General features: G+C 50.8%; 2 protein-coding genes across 2 annotated transcripts; both read left to right on the top strand.

Annotated features, from left to right (window-relative positions):
- The first annotated feature begins 2,538 nt into the window (after positions 1-2,538).
- On the top strand, positions 2,539-3,681 carry LOC123419507 (protein DMP6-like). The gene has a single exon (XM_045107177.1). The coding sequence runs from the start codon at positions 2,903-2,905 to the stop codon at positions 3,560-3,562; it is 660 nt and encodes a 219-aa protein (XP_044963112.1). The 5' UTR covers positions 2,539-2,902; the 3' UTR covers positions 3,563-3,681.
- Positions 3,682-9,521: 5,840 nt separating this feature from the next.
- On the top strand, positions 9,522-11,387 carry LOC123419491 (pentatricopeptide repeat-containing protein At5g56310-like). Its single transcript, XM_045107176.1, has one exon. The coding sequence runs from the start codon at positions 9,535-9,537 to the stop codon at positions 10,954-10,956; it is 1,422 nt and encodes a 473-aa protein (XP_044963111.1). The 5' UTR covers positions 9,522-9,534; the 3' UTR covers positions 10,957-11,387.
- Positions 11,388-16,919: the final 5,532 nt, after the last annotated feature.

The raw sequence follows: 16,919 nt of genomic DNA, 5'->3' as shown, positions 1-16,919 counted from the left end.
TGCTACTATTTTCTGCGTGTCAAGTATTTGTTCCTATGACCATGAGATCATATAACTCACTGACACCGGAGGAATACTTTGTGTGTATCAAATGTCGCAACGTAACTGGGTGACTATAAAGATGCTCTACAGGTATCTCCGAAGGTGTTCGTTGAGTTAGTATGGATCGAGACTGGGATTTGTCACTCCGTGTGACGGAGAGGTATCTCGGGGCCCACTCGGTAATACAACATCACACACAAGCCTTGCAAGCAATGTGACTTAGTGTAAGTTGCGGGATCTTGTATTACGGAACGAGTAAAGAGACTTACCGGTAAACGAGATTGAAATAGGTATGCGGATACTGACGATCGAATCTCGGGCAAGTAACATACCGAAGGACAAAGGGAATGACATAGGGGATTATATGAATCCTTGGCACTGAGGTTCAAACGATAAGATCTTCGTAGAATATGTAGGATCCAATATGGGCATCCAGGTCCCGCTATTGGATATTGACCGAGGAGTCACTCGGGTCATGTCTACATAGTTCTCGAACCCGCAGGGTCTGCACACTTAAGGTTCGACGTTGTTTTATGCGTATTTGAGTTATATGGTTGGTTACCGAATGTTGTTCGAAGTCCCGGATGAGATCACGGACGTCACGAGGGTTTCCGTAATGGTTCGGAAACGAAGATTGATATATAGGATGACCTCATTTGATTACCGGAAGGTTTTCGGAGTTACCGGGAATGACGAATGGGTTCCGGGTGTTCACCGGGGGGGGGAATCCACCCCGGGGAAGCCCATAGGCCTTGGGGTTGGCGCACCAGCCCTTAGTGGGCTGGTGGGACAGCCCAAGAAGGCCCTATGCGCCATAGGAAGAAAATCAAAGAGAAAAGAAAAAAAAGAGGAGGTGGGAAAAGGGGGAAGGACTCCTCCTTCCAAACCTAGTTGGACTCGGTTTGGAAGGGGAGGGTTGCCCCCCTTGGCTCGGCCGAACTCCTTGGGGGTCCTTGGACCCCAAGGCAAGGCTCCCCCTCTTCCCCCTATATATACGGAGGTTTTATGGCTGATTTGAGACAACTTTGCCACGGCAGCCCGACCACATACCTCCACGGTTTTACCTCTAGATCGCGTTTCTGTGGAGCTCGGGCGGAGCCCTGCTGAGATTAGATCACCACCAACCTTTGGAGCGCTGTCACGCTGCCGGAGAACTCATCTACCTCTCCGTCTCTCTTGCTGGATCAAGAAGGCCGAGATCATCGTTGAGCTGTACGTGTGCTGAACGCGGAGGTGCCGTCCGTTCGGCACTAGATCGGAGCGGATCGTGGGACGGATCGCGGGACGGTTCGTGGGACGGTTCGCGGGGCGGATCGAGGGACGTGAGGACGTTCCACTACATCAACCGCGTTTCTTAACGCTTCTGCTGTGCGATCTACAAGGGTACGTAGATCGGAAATCCCCTCTCGTAGATGGACATCACCATGATAGGTCTTCGTGCGCGTAGGAAATTTTTTGTTTCCCATGCGACGTTCCCCAACATGGACTAGGTGCGACTGTGGGCAGAAAATGGTTCGTCCACACAACAGAGCTGGCAACTGCATGTGGTGGGCCGTATGGAATAACTCTCCAACGCACACACACGATGATGTCTACGTGACATTGAAAATGCAAAAGATTCCTTTAAAATTCATGCAAAACACAATTAACGTGGATAAAGACGTGCCAGTGAAATGCAAATCTACCGTACGTGTGGACGTTATAACTAGACGATGCCCTGCGCGTTGCAGCGGGGAACCTTGTTAAAAAATGTATGAATAATTGGTAGAATACCAAAATTAAAACAAAAACAAGTATAAAACTTTCTTACATGATTTAATTCCCTGAAAAAAATAATGCATGAGGTGGTATGTTTTGCATGAAGAGACTAATAGAAAAAATAACTTATGACTCTATACACGACTTGATGACGTGGCATTGTCGCGTGAAGAGAAAAATAGCTAGTGGATTGTAGCTATTTAAGAATAAAGGATTTGGGAAAAAATATGGAGACTGCTACGCGCCCACGGAGGAGGTCGATGCGGATGGAAAGAACACAAGAGTTTCCCAAAAAATATCCTATAAACAATCCCCCTACGAGACTCGTGTCCTTGTGGCGCCGTAGTGGGCCGCACAAATGCAGCCGGCACGACACGGACGCACGTCTACCCGCTCAAGTCTTTGCCTAATACAGTAGTAGTAACACGCATCGTGCCAAAGCCTTTCACCCACGCACACAAAAACGCACTGGACGGCATGCAATGCACAGCACGAGCAATGGCTCTCTATCTTACGTATTTGGATCGCCCATGGCGTCCGCACGCTACCTGCTCGACCCTTTGCTTAATCGGATCATCGTGCCAAAGCATTCACGCGCAGCAAAGCAGTGTCTATCTATCTATCTACCAACTATCTATCTATAGCTAAGCGTGTTCGCGTTGCCCCTTGCGTTACTCCACTGCGCGCGCGGCCGCGGTGCTCTGCTCTGCAGCTGCTAGTGTTACGTGGCCACTGGCTGCAGGAGGTAACCGACGGCTTTGACTTGAAGCGGCAAGGGTCGGGTCGCGTCCCGCGTTACGGTCCACCTCCCTTGCAAGCAACGGCCAAAACCTCCACCGATTTGTTCCGGTTTCTTTCAATCAAGGTTCCTGTTTCTTGCAAGCCAAGCGCAAGCGCCCGCCGGCAAGCCACAAACGCCCCGGCAAGCTCCACCCATGCCGTCATGCCGCGCGCGGCACTCCCCGTAACCCCCCTTTAAATCCCTTCTCCGTTGCACCGGCTGTCACACATCAATCAATCCGCATTCCCCTCTGTCATCCCCGATTCACTCCACTCGTTCGTAGCCAGGATTCTTTCTTTCGGAGCTTGGATCGACGCGGCAATGGCGGCGCAGAGCGAGGCGGTGGCGCGGCAGGGGCGCGCGGACGAGGTCGACGAGGAGCGGCCGCTCCTGGCGAGGCCGCCGGCCGTCCGCGACGGGGACGGCGCAGGCGACGGGCTGAGCCCGATGCAGCGGGCCATCAGCCAGACGTACCAGAGCACGGCGCACCTGGCGACGCTGCTGCCGACGGGCACCGTGCTGGCGTTCCAGCTGCTGTCCCCGATCGTCACGGACCAGGGCCACTGCGTGCGCGCCAACCGGGCCATGGCGGCCGCGCTCGTCGCGCTCTGCGGCATCTCCTGCTTCGCGCTCAGCTTCACCGACAGCTTCCGGGACGCCAAGGGCGCCGTGCGCTACGGCTTCGCCACGCGCCGCGGGCTCTGGGTCATCGACGGCGGCGCTCCGATCGACCCGCAGGCCGCAGCAACGTACAGGCTGCGCTTCATCGACTTCGTGCACGCCGTCGTCACCGTCATGGTCTTCGTCGCCGTCGCGCTCTTCGACCACAACGTCGTGTCCTGCTTCTACCCCGTGCCCTCCGAGGACGCCGCGCAGGTGCTCACCGTGCTGCCCATCGCCATCGGGGTCGTCGGGAGCATGCTCTTCGTCACCTTCCCCACCACGCGGCACGGCATCGGCTTCCCGCTCTCGAAGCATTAGTTCATTTTTTCACCGCCATGTACTGTAATATACTACTACTACTGTCGTTCTAACAAGTTGTAAACTCTCAGTCATCGAGTGGTACAGAGTAAATATACGACGGTGCCTTTTATTTTTTACAGTCTTCCTTGATAACCTCCAGTTGGTGGCAAAACTGAGGGTGGTGGCCATGGCTTAAGCTCCTGAACACGGCCTTCTCCATTTGGCACAACAAAAGAACCATCAACATCAACACTTGTTTTTTTTTCCTTTAAGCATATCATATCCTCTATCATATTTAATCTGTTGTAGGTTAACTAGAGGCATATCTATATATCCTAGGCAGCATAGCACCATTCAATGTAATAAATTTATCAATAACAACAAGGAGAAATATTATACTCCCTCCGTCACGGTTTAGAAGGTGTGCTTGCAATTCCTCCGGAACCTAGGTGGTTATTGATTGGTTGTGAGATAGGTTGAAAAATAACATTCACATTACACATCTATACAAAAATAATACAACAAAGTACTAATTAGCTGCTAGGAGCATAAGAGTAAATGCAATGCATTTTAAATCTTGTCTATTGTGGTGCGCGTAAATTTAACTCTGTCTTCTAAATTGTGACGGAGAAAATAGTGTACCTTCATGTTTTGACGTTGTTGGAGCGTATCTGGAAGGCCATGAACCGGCACATTAAAAACAAACAGATCAACGTGTGCTCTAAATTGGACATAGGAAATCAAACTTGGCAACTACACATACTCATATTTCACAAATGTTTACCCGCTGTGGCCAACTAGGTCTTGTTCTAAATGTGCAATGCAACAGTAAAAGAAACAGCAACAACAGCAATAAAACTTAAAGTTTGATAAAAACCCAAAATTGCAAAAAATAAAAAATATCAAAATTATGAATTTTTTTCCAACAAAGCCAAACATTTTTTGAAAACAAAGAAATAAACATTGAAAACAAGAAACATTTCTCAAAATTGCGAACAATTATTTCAAAACTCAGACATTTTATGGATTTGCGAACAAAATTTTAAAATCTGAACATATTTTGAACTTCTAAACAAATTTGTAAGCCTAGAACATTATTTCAAACCTCAATAGTAATTTAAATTTGTGAGCAAAAATAAAAAGGCAAACATTTTTTGAATTTCAGAACTAATTTTCAAAACATGAAAACATTTCAAAATGTAGAAGAAAATTTAAAACACGGAGATTTTTTGAAAATTTTGAACAATTTTTAAAGCATGAAGCTTTTCAGAACTACTAAAAATTGAAACATGAACATTTTTTTTAAAAGTAACATTTTTTAAGTTCCAAATAATTTTTAAATAACCTTAAGAGCAACTTCTGAAAAGCACATTTTTGAAAAAACACGAACATTTTAAAAAAATTATGTATTGGGAACTCCCGCAAAAATGGAATCAAGAACATTTTAAAAAAATTGTCAACTATTTTTGAAAGCAGGAACAATTTTTTAATTTATGAATTATTTTTGAGAAGTTGTGACCATTTGAAAGAGAAACATACAGAACAAAAATTCCAAAAACTGATCATCTTTTAAAAATCGTGGACATTTTTTGAAATCATGAAAAAATGAACATTTTGCGAACAATTGTTGAAACATGAACTTTTTTTCAAACAGGAAACATTTCCGGTCAATTTTGGAATAATAGAATTTTTTTGTGAAATTCCCGAATTCTCTTTTAGAAATGTAAATGCTTGTTAAATTTATGAACAACTTTCGAAAACACGGTCATTTTTTGAAAATATCAACATTTTTTTAAAGCATGTGCAATTTTTTGTGTTTCCCAAGAAATTTGGAAATATGAACTTTTGTAAAAAAAGATATTAAACTTGAAAAATAAAAAATAAACGAATAAAGAAAAAAAGAAAAACAAAAGAACAAAGAAAGAAGAAAAATAAACTGTTGTTGTATATGTTTTTCCGCAGGGATAAACCAAAATAAGAAAAAAAAGGTTGCTGGACAAAACTTTACTGAGAGTCACACTCAGCAACATATGTTATCCCAAGAGTTCTTCTCGGTAAAGACTCTTGAACTGGAGCACGCTGCTAAGTTTGCCGAATTAAGCTCTCGATAAAATGTGCCGACCTATAGAGCCTGGCATCTTTGTTGACAGCAGGTCAGCAACCAAGGTCTCAGTAAACTAAATAAACTTTGTCGTGCCAGGTCTCGGCAAAGCACGAGCTCGACACATGATAGTTTGCTATTTGTCAACTTTGCGAAGAGTAGCTCCCCGGTAAAGCACATGCTCAGCGTAGGGCGTGTGATCTACCTGTCAGGGCATCTTCAATGGCTGTAAGATAGTTGTTGATAACTTTGCCACCTAGAATATATGATGATGTGGCAATAAATAAATGATGAGAGAGGGAGAAAAATTATATGTAGATTAACCAACAGCTCTTGCACAAGCTCCAAGGTTACATAAAGAGCAATTGCATTTATTTCCTCTTCTTCTATTGGATAATTTAGATGCTACCATTGGAGTAGTTGTATGATCCCTTGTTGGTTGATGACATGGATAATTTTACCAACAAAACTACATAGAAACCATTGAAGATGCCCTCAGGTGGTGGACACATGGCAGTTTGCTATTCGTTAGCTTTGCCGAGAATGCTTGACGTAGGACGTGGGACCCACTCATATCAAACTTTTTTATGTTATGATCCATTCATATACTTGCATTTTATGTTTTCATGATCCATTCATATACTTGTTACACATAGTTGTCATGTCTTTTTATGTTTATTAGCTTTTTTATCATGGCCATATATCATCAAGAGCGCGAACAAATCATTTCTAATGGCATTTTTTATTTTTAATTGATGGCAATTTTTAATGTGTGATTGTTATGTTATGACAAAAAACAGGCCCATTTGTAGGAAATTTATTTTTTATTGCATGCCAATTTTAATAGGGTCCGCTTACATGGCGAACGTTCGCCAGGAAGGGGTGGTATTTACGAACGATTTGCTGACAATATTTGGTCATGAGGGGATGATAGATTCTTCAGAGTGACATGACAGTTTCTGTGAGAAACGGCAATTTTCGTATTAAAATTGCCATCGTTTGAGCCCGTGTCAAATTAAAACGGCCATAAAAAAGGTTTGTTTGTTACCGTTCTCCTAGTGAACACCAACCAGGTAAGATTACCATTTTAATATTTCTATCCTGGCAAATTTGTTTTTGTTTATAACATTTCAATTTTGCATCCGTATCATCCAAAACCAAAAAAAATGATGCCCTGGCCAAATAATTTTTATTATCATGGCAACTTAAACTATACAAACACGGTAAATTAAAGTACATCATTTTTCATATTTTTTTAGCTTACCATGGCAAATTAATGTATGTCTTGTTTTAATTAAAATGCAACCATGTATGAACTTTTTTATTGTAACAAACTTTTTCATTTTTTTCATGACGTAGCCTTCATGATCCGTTGATGTACTTGTTACACATAGCTGTCATTTCTTTGTAGGAATTTTTTTTTTTTCTATTTTGATCCTGGCCATTTTATTATTAAGAGCATGACAATTTCAATTTTAATAACATGGCCATTTCAGTTCTAATGGTATGGCAATTTTATTTACATTGATCATGCTTTCACGATACTTTCATTTCTGTATTTTGGATTATGACATTTTCTGCTGGTTTCTTCTTCTTTTTTTTTACAGATTTTACTATATCATTTTGGCCATGTAGGAAATTTTTTGTACAGTTTACTATGGCAATTTTCAGAAGGGGTCTTATAGTTTATCATGGCATTTTTATGTAGTTAAAATGTTTACCAAGTGTTGATTGGGAGGGCCAATAAGAAGGTACTCCTTCTGTATCTAAATACTTATGCTGCATCTGTTCTCAAATATAAGTTTTTTGAATTTTTTTAAGGGACTATATACGAAGCAAAATGAATGATTCTATACTTTAAAATATGTCTATGTACAGCCGTACGTAGTCTTTTAATAATTTTTTTAAAAACTTATATTAAAAAAGGAAGGAGTAATTGAAAATAACTTTATTTTTCTTTAACTATAAATATTTAAATATAAAGGAAGTACAGTTTTTCCCAATTATGAAGCAAACTGAGCTGGCGCCGTGGCCAGCGCATACACATCACCGGTTTTTGGTTCGTGCGATTAGGGCTGGGCATATAACCCGAAACCGATTTTCCGAACCGAAATAACCGACACCGAAGCCGAATACACCGAAACCGAAAACTTCGGTACTACGATCGGTTTCAAATGCTAGAAAACCGAAATTAGTTTGGTTAATTCGGGTTAATCCCTCCGACAACCGAACTAACCGAACACCGACTAAAACAAAGGCCCGTCCCACCGCCCACGGGCTTGCGCTCGATTACCAGTGCGCTCCCCTAGAAAGAAGTGTGTAGTGCAGGCCACTAGTCCCGCAGCCGTCTTCCACATCCCGCATCTCGCATTGAGAGCCAGACCCCTGGTCCTCTACCCACCGCCTCCCGCATGAAGTTTAATCCCTAATTCATGGTGTTCTAGCCCTTCCTGGCATTCCCGATGGTCGCATCTTTTATATTAGGGGGGGTGGTCCTGACGCGCGGGCTACACATTATTCACCGGAGATGAGGCGCCCCAAATCCTAGCCGACTCGTCCCAGATGAACTAGTAGCAGTGTCGCCGGCAGCATCGATGGCGCCACACATCCATTGCCTCCGCACCTGGAGAACAACTATGACCACAACCCACAAGTGACAAGACGCTCTGCCATGGGTCCTCCGTTTTAATCCATGTATACTCGCATCCAAGTATGGGAGGTAGACAGAGGCGCAGAGCTACAACTACACGCACTGTACATCAAAATAAAATAGTGATCCCTTACTGCTTGAACAGGGTCAAGCAAGCATGCTTTGTAATTCAGCCGCTGCACGTTCAGAACAAAGCATTGAATATTTATGGGTGTTGTGCGGTCAAACCGATGACCGAACCGAAATATCTGTGCATAGTATGCTCGGTTAGCTGATTTCACATTGACCGATCGGTTAGTATTTCTTCAAAACCGAAATATTTAATAGACCAAAAAACCGAACCGATCGGTCCGGGGGAACCGAATGCCCAGTCCTACGTGCGATCGAGCCGTTTGGAACGAGCAATCATCAATCATATACACACGCCCCAGAATGAAAATCTATGCATGTCCTTTAACATATTTGAGATTAGTCAAAATTAGTTAGGCACAGTGTTCTGCTTATCCTTTAACAATATGTGATTAATGAAACAACGACAACTTTGAATTTCTAATATTCTAAATACATACATTGTTAATTAATACAGATGCACACGTTTATATAAACACGCATATATTCATTCTTACAAAGGCACGCATGCTTATCCTAACAATGTGAGCACATCTGAGAGACCGAGTCGATATATCATTTTAAAATTTACGAAGTCATCGTATGCGCCTCATCGTCGACGGAACGTCTCCTCTCATTAAATACACATCGGTGTAAATTCTAAAATAAATCTAAAAATAATACGCGCACCAAGTCTTAAATCCTGATAGAATGGGTATACCATTGTCTCTATAACCATCCAATCACAAATTGATTCGCTTTCTTACACACTTTTATTCAGTCTTTTCTAGTGAATAAAGATAATTTGTTGATATATTTTTATTCAGTTTTTCATGTGGTACAACATCTTTCCTCAATCAATAGAGCTAGATTGTTGATCTATTTTGTTACCTAAAGAAAAAATGGCCAATAACCAAAACCAGCGAATTTCGACTGACATTGTGTATGTTTGAATATACTACCTTCGTCCGGAAATATTTGTCCCAGAAATAAATAAAATGGATATATTTATAACTAAAATAAATCTAGATACATGCATTTCTATAACAAGTATTTCCCGAGTATGAAATATGACGCGGAGTTACTTTGTGCTCAGCTTACACAACTTCGGTCGCATTCAAACACGCCCAAATGCCCGCGACACATCTTCTCGGCGGCGGCGGCGGCGCCGCCGGAGTCCGCGGCCACGTCAGCCTCTCCCTCCTCGCCGACCGCTGCTCCACCCTCCGCGGCCTCACCCTCATCCACGCGGCCATGATCGTCTCCGGCCGCATCGCCGACGACGCCTTCGCGGCCTCCCGCCTGCTCGACGCCTACGCCTCGCTCTCCCCTCCGGCAGCCGTGCTCCGCTTCCTCTCCTCCCTCCCTTACGCGCCCAACTCATTCATGCTCAACACCTCCCTCCGCGCCCTCGCCTCCTCCCCCGACCCCGCCTCCGCCCTCGCCTTTTTCTCGCACCTCCGCTACTCCGCCGGCTCCTACTCTCCCGGCCGGCACACCTTCCCCTTCCTCCTCAAGGCCTCCGCTCGTCTCCCCCTTCCTGTGTCCAAGCAGATCCACGCGCTCGTCGTCAAGCACGGGCTCAATCGCGACACCTACGTTGCCAACGGCCTTGTCCGCGCGTACTCGGTGGCTGGACTCATTGGTGTCGCGCGGAAGGTGTTCGATGAATTGCCACTTCGAAGCGTGGTGGTGTATACCACCATGGTCTCTGGCTATGCGCAGAACGGGCGGTACCAGGACGCCATGGGAGCATTTGATGAGATGCTCAACGAGGGGTTCGAGCCCGGCGCTGTGGTGCTGGCATCGGTGCTGTCAGCCTGCGCACGGTCAAAGTCGGGCGGGCTCGTGATTGGGCGGCGTGTGCATGATATCATGGAGAGGAGGGGGATGGCGGCGCCTGTGGGGGTGATCCTTGGCACGGCATTAGTCGACATGTATGCAAAGAATGGGGCGATCGAGGAGGCGGTAACGGTGTTTAAGGGGATGCCGGAGCGGCATACAGCAACATGGAATGCCCTAATCTCAGGGTTGGCACACCATGGGCATGGAAAGGACGCGCTCGCGATGTTCCAGCAGATGCGCCGTGAGGGCGTGCCGCCTAATGCAACCACGCTTGTCGGGGTTCTGTCAGCATACTGTCACACAGGGCTGCTTGATGAGGCCCGCAGAGTTTTCACATCTATGGAAGACTTTGGTGTGACTCCGAGCATCCAACACTATGGGTGCATGGTCGACCTCCTCGGTCGGAGTGGACTCCTATCGGAGGCTGAAGAGATGATACGTGGGATGACATGCAAGGCGGATACTATGATCTGGGGGGCTCTGCTTACAGCCTGCAAGGGCCACGGTGACATTGATGTAGCGGAACGGGCTGTGCAAGAGATGCTGAAACTGGACCCGAACAACCATGGCGTTTATGTGGTGCTGTCCAACATATATGCAGATGCTGGGAGGTGGCAGGACGTGGACAGGCTGAGGAAGGTGATGAAGGGTGCACGGTTGTCAAAGATCCCTGGGTCGAGCGCTGTTGGTGGCTGCGATGACGGCTGACCATGGCAGTGACGGAAGACATGTGGGTTTCATCACAGCTCAGTGCTGATCAGCAAGTTGCTTGCTGTTAATGAACAGATTGGCTGCCAGTATTTTATCAACATCGTGAACTCAACCAACTTTGGCATCAGGGGGCTAGCAGTACTAATTCTTTTTGGTGAAATAGAGATGAGTTGTCTACAGTCCGGACCAAATTCAGCAGTACAACAGCAAGCCATCTTCCTACATGCCACGAAAAATGGAAGAGTGCATCAGAGAAGCTCCTAGAACTGCTTTTATTGCAAATAAGGCCGTCGTGAGTCACTAGATACACAATGATGGATAGTTTCTAGCACATCTTTTAATTTAATTAACCCATTCCTTGCTACAATAGGGCAATGTTCAAATCTACCCATGTGTCCATAATTAAAATCTACCCATGTGTCCATAAAGAACAGAGTGAAGATCTGATTGTTGGTACCCTGAAGATGGCTCCCCCCCCCCTCCGCTCCTCGCAGCTCCCGCTCCTAGCCAGCGCCCGCGCCTAGACGAGCAGCCCCGCCGCCGTCCTGCCCGCCGGTCGCCCCCGCTTCCGCCGCGCCATGGCCACTTCCGATGACGGCCGCGACCCGCGCGGCCACCACCGCGAGGACCGATGGAAGGACTCGGACAGCTCCTCCTCCGGTGCGCGCTCCTACCGCGACGTCGCCCGCACCGCCCCTCCTCCTCCGCCGCCGGTGCGCCAGCCGCAGGCGGCCCCCATCCCGCCCCCGCGCGCCCCTGCTTCTACCCGCCTGGGCCCCCGCTCGGAGGTCCACCGCGTGGAGGACGCGACGCAGCCAGCGCCGGACGCGGGCGGAGCCTGGGGGCAACCAAGGAGCCGGCATCGCCGCAACTACCGGCGTGCGGACGCGCCCACGCTGCAGCTCAGCCGCAGCCCTACGCCGGAGGAATCGGCGGGCCTCTGCTTCCGCTGCCTCGACCCGGGCCACACCGTCCGCCACCGCACCAACGGGCTCCGCTGCCGGCGTTGCCTCCTCCTTGGCCACGATTCCCGGAACTGCACCCCTACGAGTTGCGCTCGCGACCGCGCTTTCCTGGCTTCGGCCGCTCCGCCCCAGCGGCATGCGGCTCCGACGCCACCCCCTCCGTCGCCCCGCGCCGCGACGCCCCCACCCCCGCCGCCCCGCGCTGCGACGCCCGCTGTTGACCCCCCTCGGCCCAGCGCGCGTCATCGTCCCCCGCTCCGTTGAGATCGAGGAAGCCGAGGCGGTGCTGCAACGTGGGATGGTGGCCACCATCACCGGCCCTAGGCCGCCCGTCGCCACCGATGAGGTCGCGGACGCGCTCTTCAACAACCTCGAGCTGTAGCCCGGCGACTTCTCGATCCACCTCCGCCACCCCGAGGACTTCCTCATCGTCTACGCCTCGCAGGCCATCAAGGACAGGATCTATGGCGATCACCACATCGAGGGCCCTTCCTTCTCGCTGTCTCTGCGCCCCTGGAGCAAGCTCGCCCACGCCGGCTATGATGGCCTGGGACACCGCATCGAGCTCGAGCTCCGCGGCATCCCGGCGCAAGCTTGGAACTTGAGCACGGTCGAGCGCATCCTCAGCGACTCCTGCTGGGTGGAGCGCCTCCATCCCGAGACTCGTTCCAGGTCCGACCTCGCCACCTTCCGGCTCTCTGGCCGCACCCGCGACCCGTCGTCCATTCGCCGCCACGTCGTCCTCGAGATCGTCGAATGCATCCCGGCGCGTGCCCCCTCCCAGGCCCCCACAGTGCGCTCCCTCACCTACCAGATCGCCATCAGGGTGGTGCACGATGAGAACAGCCGGCACGCGGCCCCTCCCGCCCGCCACGCCGGCGGCCCTGGGGACGCCGGAGGGGATCCTCCCCCCGGGCGCAATGATGGTCATGGCCCTGGTCGCCGCCGCGGCCGTAAGCGCCGACGCCCCAACGCGCCGGGTGCGCCCGCTGGCCATGCCGACGGTGCGCCGCTCGACTCCCTGGCGTGGGCCACCGCCGGGGGCTCGCGCCGTCTTGACGGGGTCGCGGTCGACCCCTTCTGGAAGTCCGCCGATCACCGCTTCCGTACGTTCCGGCCGCCGGCGCCGGCGGCTGCCACTGCGCGCATGAGAGGCATGTTGCCATGACCCGGGAGGACTGGGCCCCATTGCAACCGTCATCAACCTGCAAAAGATAAAGCAACCTGGCAGAGGAATGACCGATCTCCTGTCCAAAGTGCGGCCGGGCCCTCCACGGTCCAAGATGCGACCGGTGTTCTTTCGGCGGGGACAGCTGGCGGCCCCCAATTGCTCAGCCGCCCTTCCTCGCCAGGGACAGGGCCCGCCACCCACCGGCCAGGCTTGTCGCCTTCTGCGCACGAGCGCGATCCGCTCTGCACCCCGCCTGGCTCGGCCGCTGCGCCGGCCCCACCGGCCCCGGATCCAAGGCGTGCTGGGCACGATGAGACCCCTGACCCGCTCGGGGACGAGATGGTCCCCGATTCCCTGCCTCCCCCGTCCGCGGCACCTGAGGAGGATATCCTGTCGGGCCAAAGGGGGTCTTTGGCAGCGTCACCCGCTGCCAGCCCGCGCGATGACGTCTCCGAGGAGGCCTCGCCCTCCCGCCCTGTCGACCCCGAGGACGACCCCACGCCGGATTCAAATCCCACAGCCCTCGTACCAGACGCGGGCTCCCCTCAGCTGACGCATGGGCCACCCTCCCATCTCGGGCTGGGCCTTGGCAACACCTCGGCTGGGCCGGGCCTTGACGACAGCCTTGCGCCCAGCAATGCGCCCCTGCCAGCCAGCCCACACTCGATGGAGACCCCTCGCCCCACTGCATGCCGATTCGCCTCGCCGCCCATCACGCTGCGGAGATCGCGCCCGAGACCCGAACAGCGCCCCATCGCCTAGACGCTGGGGGACTTCCTCGCGGCTGCCACTGGCCAGCTCAAAGCCGCCCTGCCAACTCCCGGGGAAGCGCCCTCGTCGCCCCACCCTCTGCTTCTCGCCGCACCGCGGCCGCTCGGCCACCCCGAAGGTGGCGACCTCGGTGCCCCCCACAGCTGAGCGGCGGGCTCGCGTGCAAATTCTGCGCACCCTGGGCATCATCGGTGCCAACCAGGTGATCACGGCGGACGCGATGAAAGCTTACGACGGCGTGTTCGCGACGGAAATTTCGGTGGACGTGCTCGCCGCTATCGCCAAGCTGGTCGATCGCGAGCTGCCCGCGATTGTAACCCCGATCCCATGCATGTCCGTGCACGATGGCTGCCTCGTGGAGGTCTAGCCCGCCGTTGTATCCCGCTGTCGAATTAGTTCTTTATGTCTCACAACCTTAATTTGCTGATCTGGAATGTGCGCGGCTGAACGCGAGGGCGCGCCGCCTGGCGATCCGCTCGCTCGTCGCCACGACCGACGCATCGATAGTGTGCCTGCAAGAAACGAAGATGGCCCTCATTGACCCCTCGATTGTTCTGGAGACCCTAGGCCTCGACTTCGACGGCTTCTTGTCCCTGCCCGCGGAGGGCACACGTGGGGGCATCCTCCTTGCTTGGAAGAGCAGAGTCATGACGATCTCCGACCCACTGCTCACCACCAATGCACTCACCGCTAGGGTTGCCTCTCCTGCGGGCACGCCGTGGTGGATCTCCGTTGTCTACGGCCCCCAAGACGAGGACGGCAAGGTCGCGTTCCTCCAGGAGATCCGGGACGTGCGCCGTGACTGCACGGGCCCGTGGATGCTTTGCGGCGACTTCAACCTTATCCTGCGCGACGAGGATAAGAACAACGGGAACCTTAACCGGAGAATGATGGGCCGCTTCCGGCGTTGCATTAGCGATCTGGCCCTGAGGGAGGTATACCTCAATGGCCGCCGTTACACCTGGTCCAACGCGCAATCTCCGCCAACGCTGGTGCGCCTGGACAGGGTCCTGTGCACGTCAGACTGGGATGACGCCGTCGGCGACTGCCACTTTCGCTGCCTCGCCTCTGTGGTGTCTGACCACAACCCCCTCCCGCTGGATTGCTCCCTCACACCCCCAGCTCACCGCAGGTTCCGCTTTGAGGAGTTCTGGCTGCGCCTTGACGGATTCCAGGAAACGGTGGCGCTAGCCTGGGCCTCGGTGCACGACGATGACCCATTCCGTCGCCTCCAGCTGCGCCTGCAAGCGACAGCCAAAAGGCTCACTAGCTGGAGTGCCAAATCAGTGGGCAACGTAAAGCACAAGCTCGCGCTATGGAGGGTGCTCATCCTCAGTTTCGACAAAGCCCAGGAGGACCGGACGCTCTCGCCACACGAGGTCTGGCTGCACAAAAGTCTGAAACTTAGCTTCCTGGGCTTCGCCTCTCTCGAGCGCACAATGGCCCGGCAGCGTGCGCGCATTGCATCGCTCAGGGAAGGGGACGCCAACACTGCCTTCTTCCATCGGCAGTGCTCTTACAGGCGCCAGAAGAACTCCATCTTCAGCCTGTCCTCTGGCCAGCAGACCCACACGGGGCAGAACGAGATGGCGCAGGCCGTCTTCGGCCACTTCGATGACCTCATTGGCACGGCCCCAGACCGCGAGCGCGCGCTTAACCTCGAGCACCTTATCGAGACGGATCATGGCCTGCATGACCTCGACGCCCCATTCCCGGAGGAGGAAATCTGGCACACGATCACGCGCATGCCGGCGCGTAAGGCGCCCGGACCAGACGGCTTCACCGCGGAGTTTCTCCGCGCTTGCTGGGATACTGTAAAGCCGGACTTCATCGCCGTGTTCCAACAGCTGCATCAGCTTCGGGGCCGAGGATTCCAACGCCTCAACCAGGCCATGATCTCCCTCCTCCCTAAGCGCGCGGATGCCCAGGCAATGGGCGACTTCCACACACAAGCCTTGCAAGCAATGTAACTTAGTGTAAGTTGCGGGATCTTGTATTACGGAACGAGTAAAGAGACTTGCCGGTAAACGAGATTGAAATAGGTATGCGGATACTGACGATCAAATCTCGGGCAAGTAACATACCGAAGGACAAAGGGAATGACATACGGGATTATACGAATCCTTGGCACTGAGGTTCAAACGATAAGATCTTCGTAGAATATGTAGGATCCAATATGGGCATCCAGGTCCCGCTATTGGATATTGACCGAGGAGTCTCTCGGGTCATGTCTACATAGTTCTCGAACCCGCAGGGTCTGCACACTTAAGGTTCGACGTTGTTTTATGCGTATTTGAGTTATATGGTTGGTTACCGAATGTTGTTCGGAGTCCCGGATGAGATCATGGACGTCACGAGGGTTTCCGGAATGGTCCGGATGTTGGAAATATGCCCTAGAGGCAATAATAAATTAGTTATTATTATATTTCTTAGTTCATGATAATCGTTTATTATCCATGCTATAATTGTATTGATTGGAAACACAATACTTGTGTGGATACATAGACAAAACACTGTCCCTAGTAAGCCTCTAGTTGACTAGCTCGTTGATCAAAGATGGTCAAGGTTTCCTGGCCATAGGCAAGTGTTGTCACTTGATAACGGGATCACATCATTAGGAGAATCATGTGATGGACTAGACCCAAACTAATAGACGTAGCATGTTGATCGTGTCATTTTGTTGCTACTGTTTTCTGCGTGTCAAGTATTTGTTCCTATGACCATGAGATCATATAACTCACGGACACCGGAGGAATGCTTTGTGTGTATCAAACGTCGCAACGTAACTGGGTGACTATAAAGATGCTCTACAGGTATCTCCAAAGGTGTTCGTTGAGTTAGTATGTATCAAGACTGGGATTTGTCACTCCGTGTGACGGAGAGGTATCTCGGGGCCCACTCGGTAATACAACATCACACACAAGCCTTGCAAGCAATGTAACTTAATGTAAGTTGCGGGATCTTGTATTACGGAACGAGTAAAGAGACTTGCCGGTAAACGAGATTGAAATAGGTATGCGGATACTAACGATCGAATCTCGGGCAAGTAACAT

This window comes from Hordeum vulgare, chromosome 1H (assembly GCF_904849725.1).
Source record: "Hordeum vulgare subsp. vulgare chromosome 1H, MorexV3_pseudomolecules_assembly, whole genome shotgun sequence".
Lineage (NCBI taxonomy): Eukaryota > Viridiplantae > Streptophyta > Magnoliopsida > Poales > Poaceae > Hordeum > Hordeum vulgare.
The sequence above is the reverse complement of the archived record's forward strand: the minus strand, read 5'-3'. Positions and strand labels throughout refer to the sequence as shown.

Bases quoted from the DNA above. Each gene is read 5' to 3' on its own strand.
- LOC123419507 (XM_045107177.1), top strand. From the start codon at position 2,903: ATGGCGGCGCAGAGCGAGGCGGTGGCGCGGCAGGGGCGCGCGGACGAG.
- LOC123419491 (XM_045107176.1), top strand. From the start codon at position 9,535: ATGCCCGCGACACATCTTCTCGGCGGCGGCGGCGGCGCCGCCGGAGTC.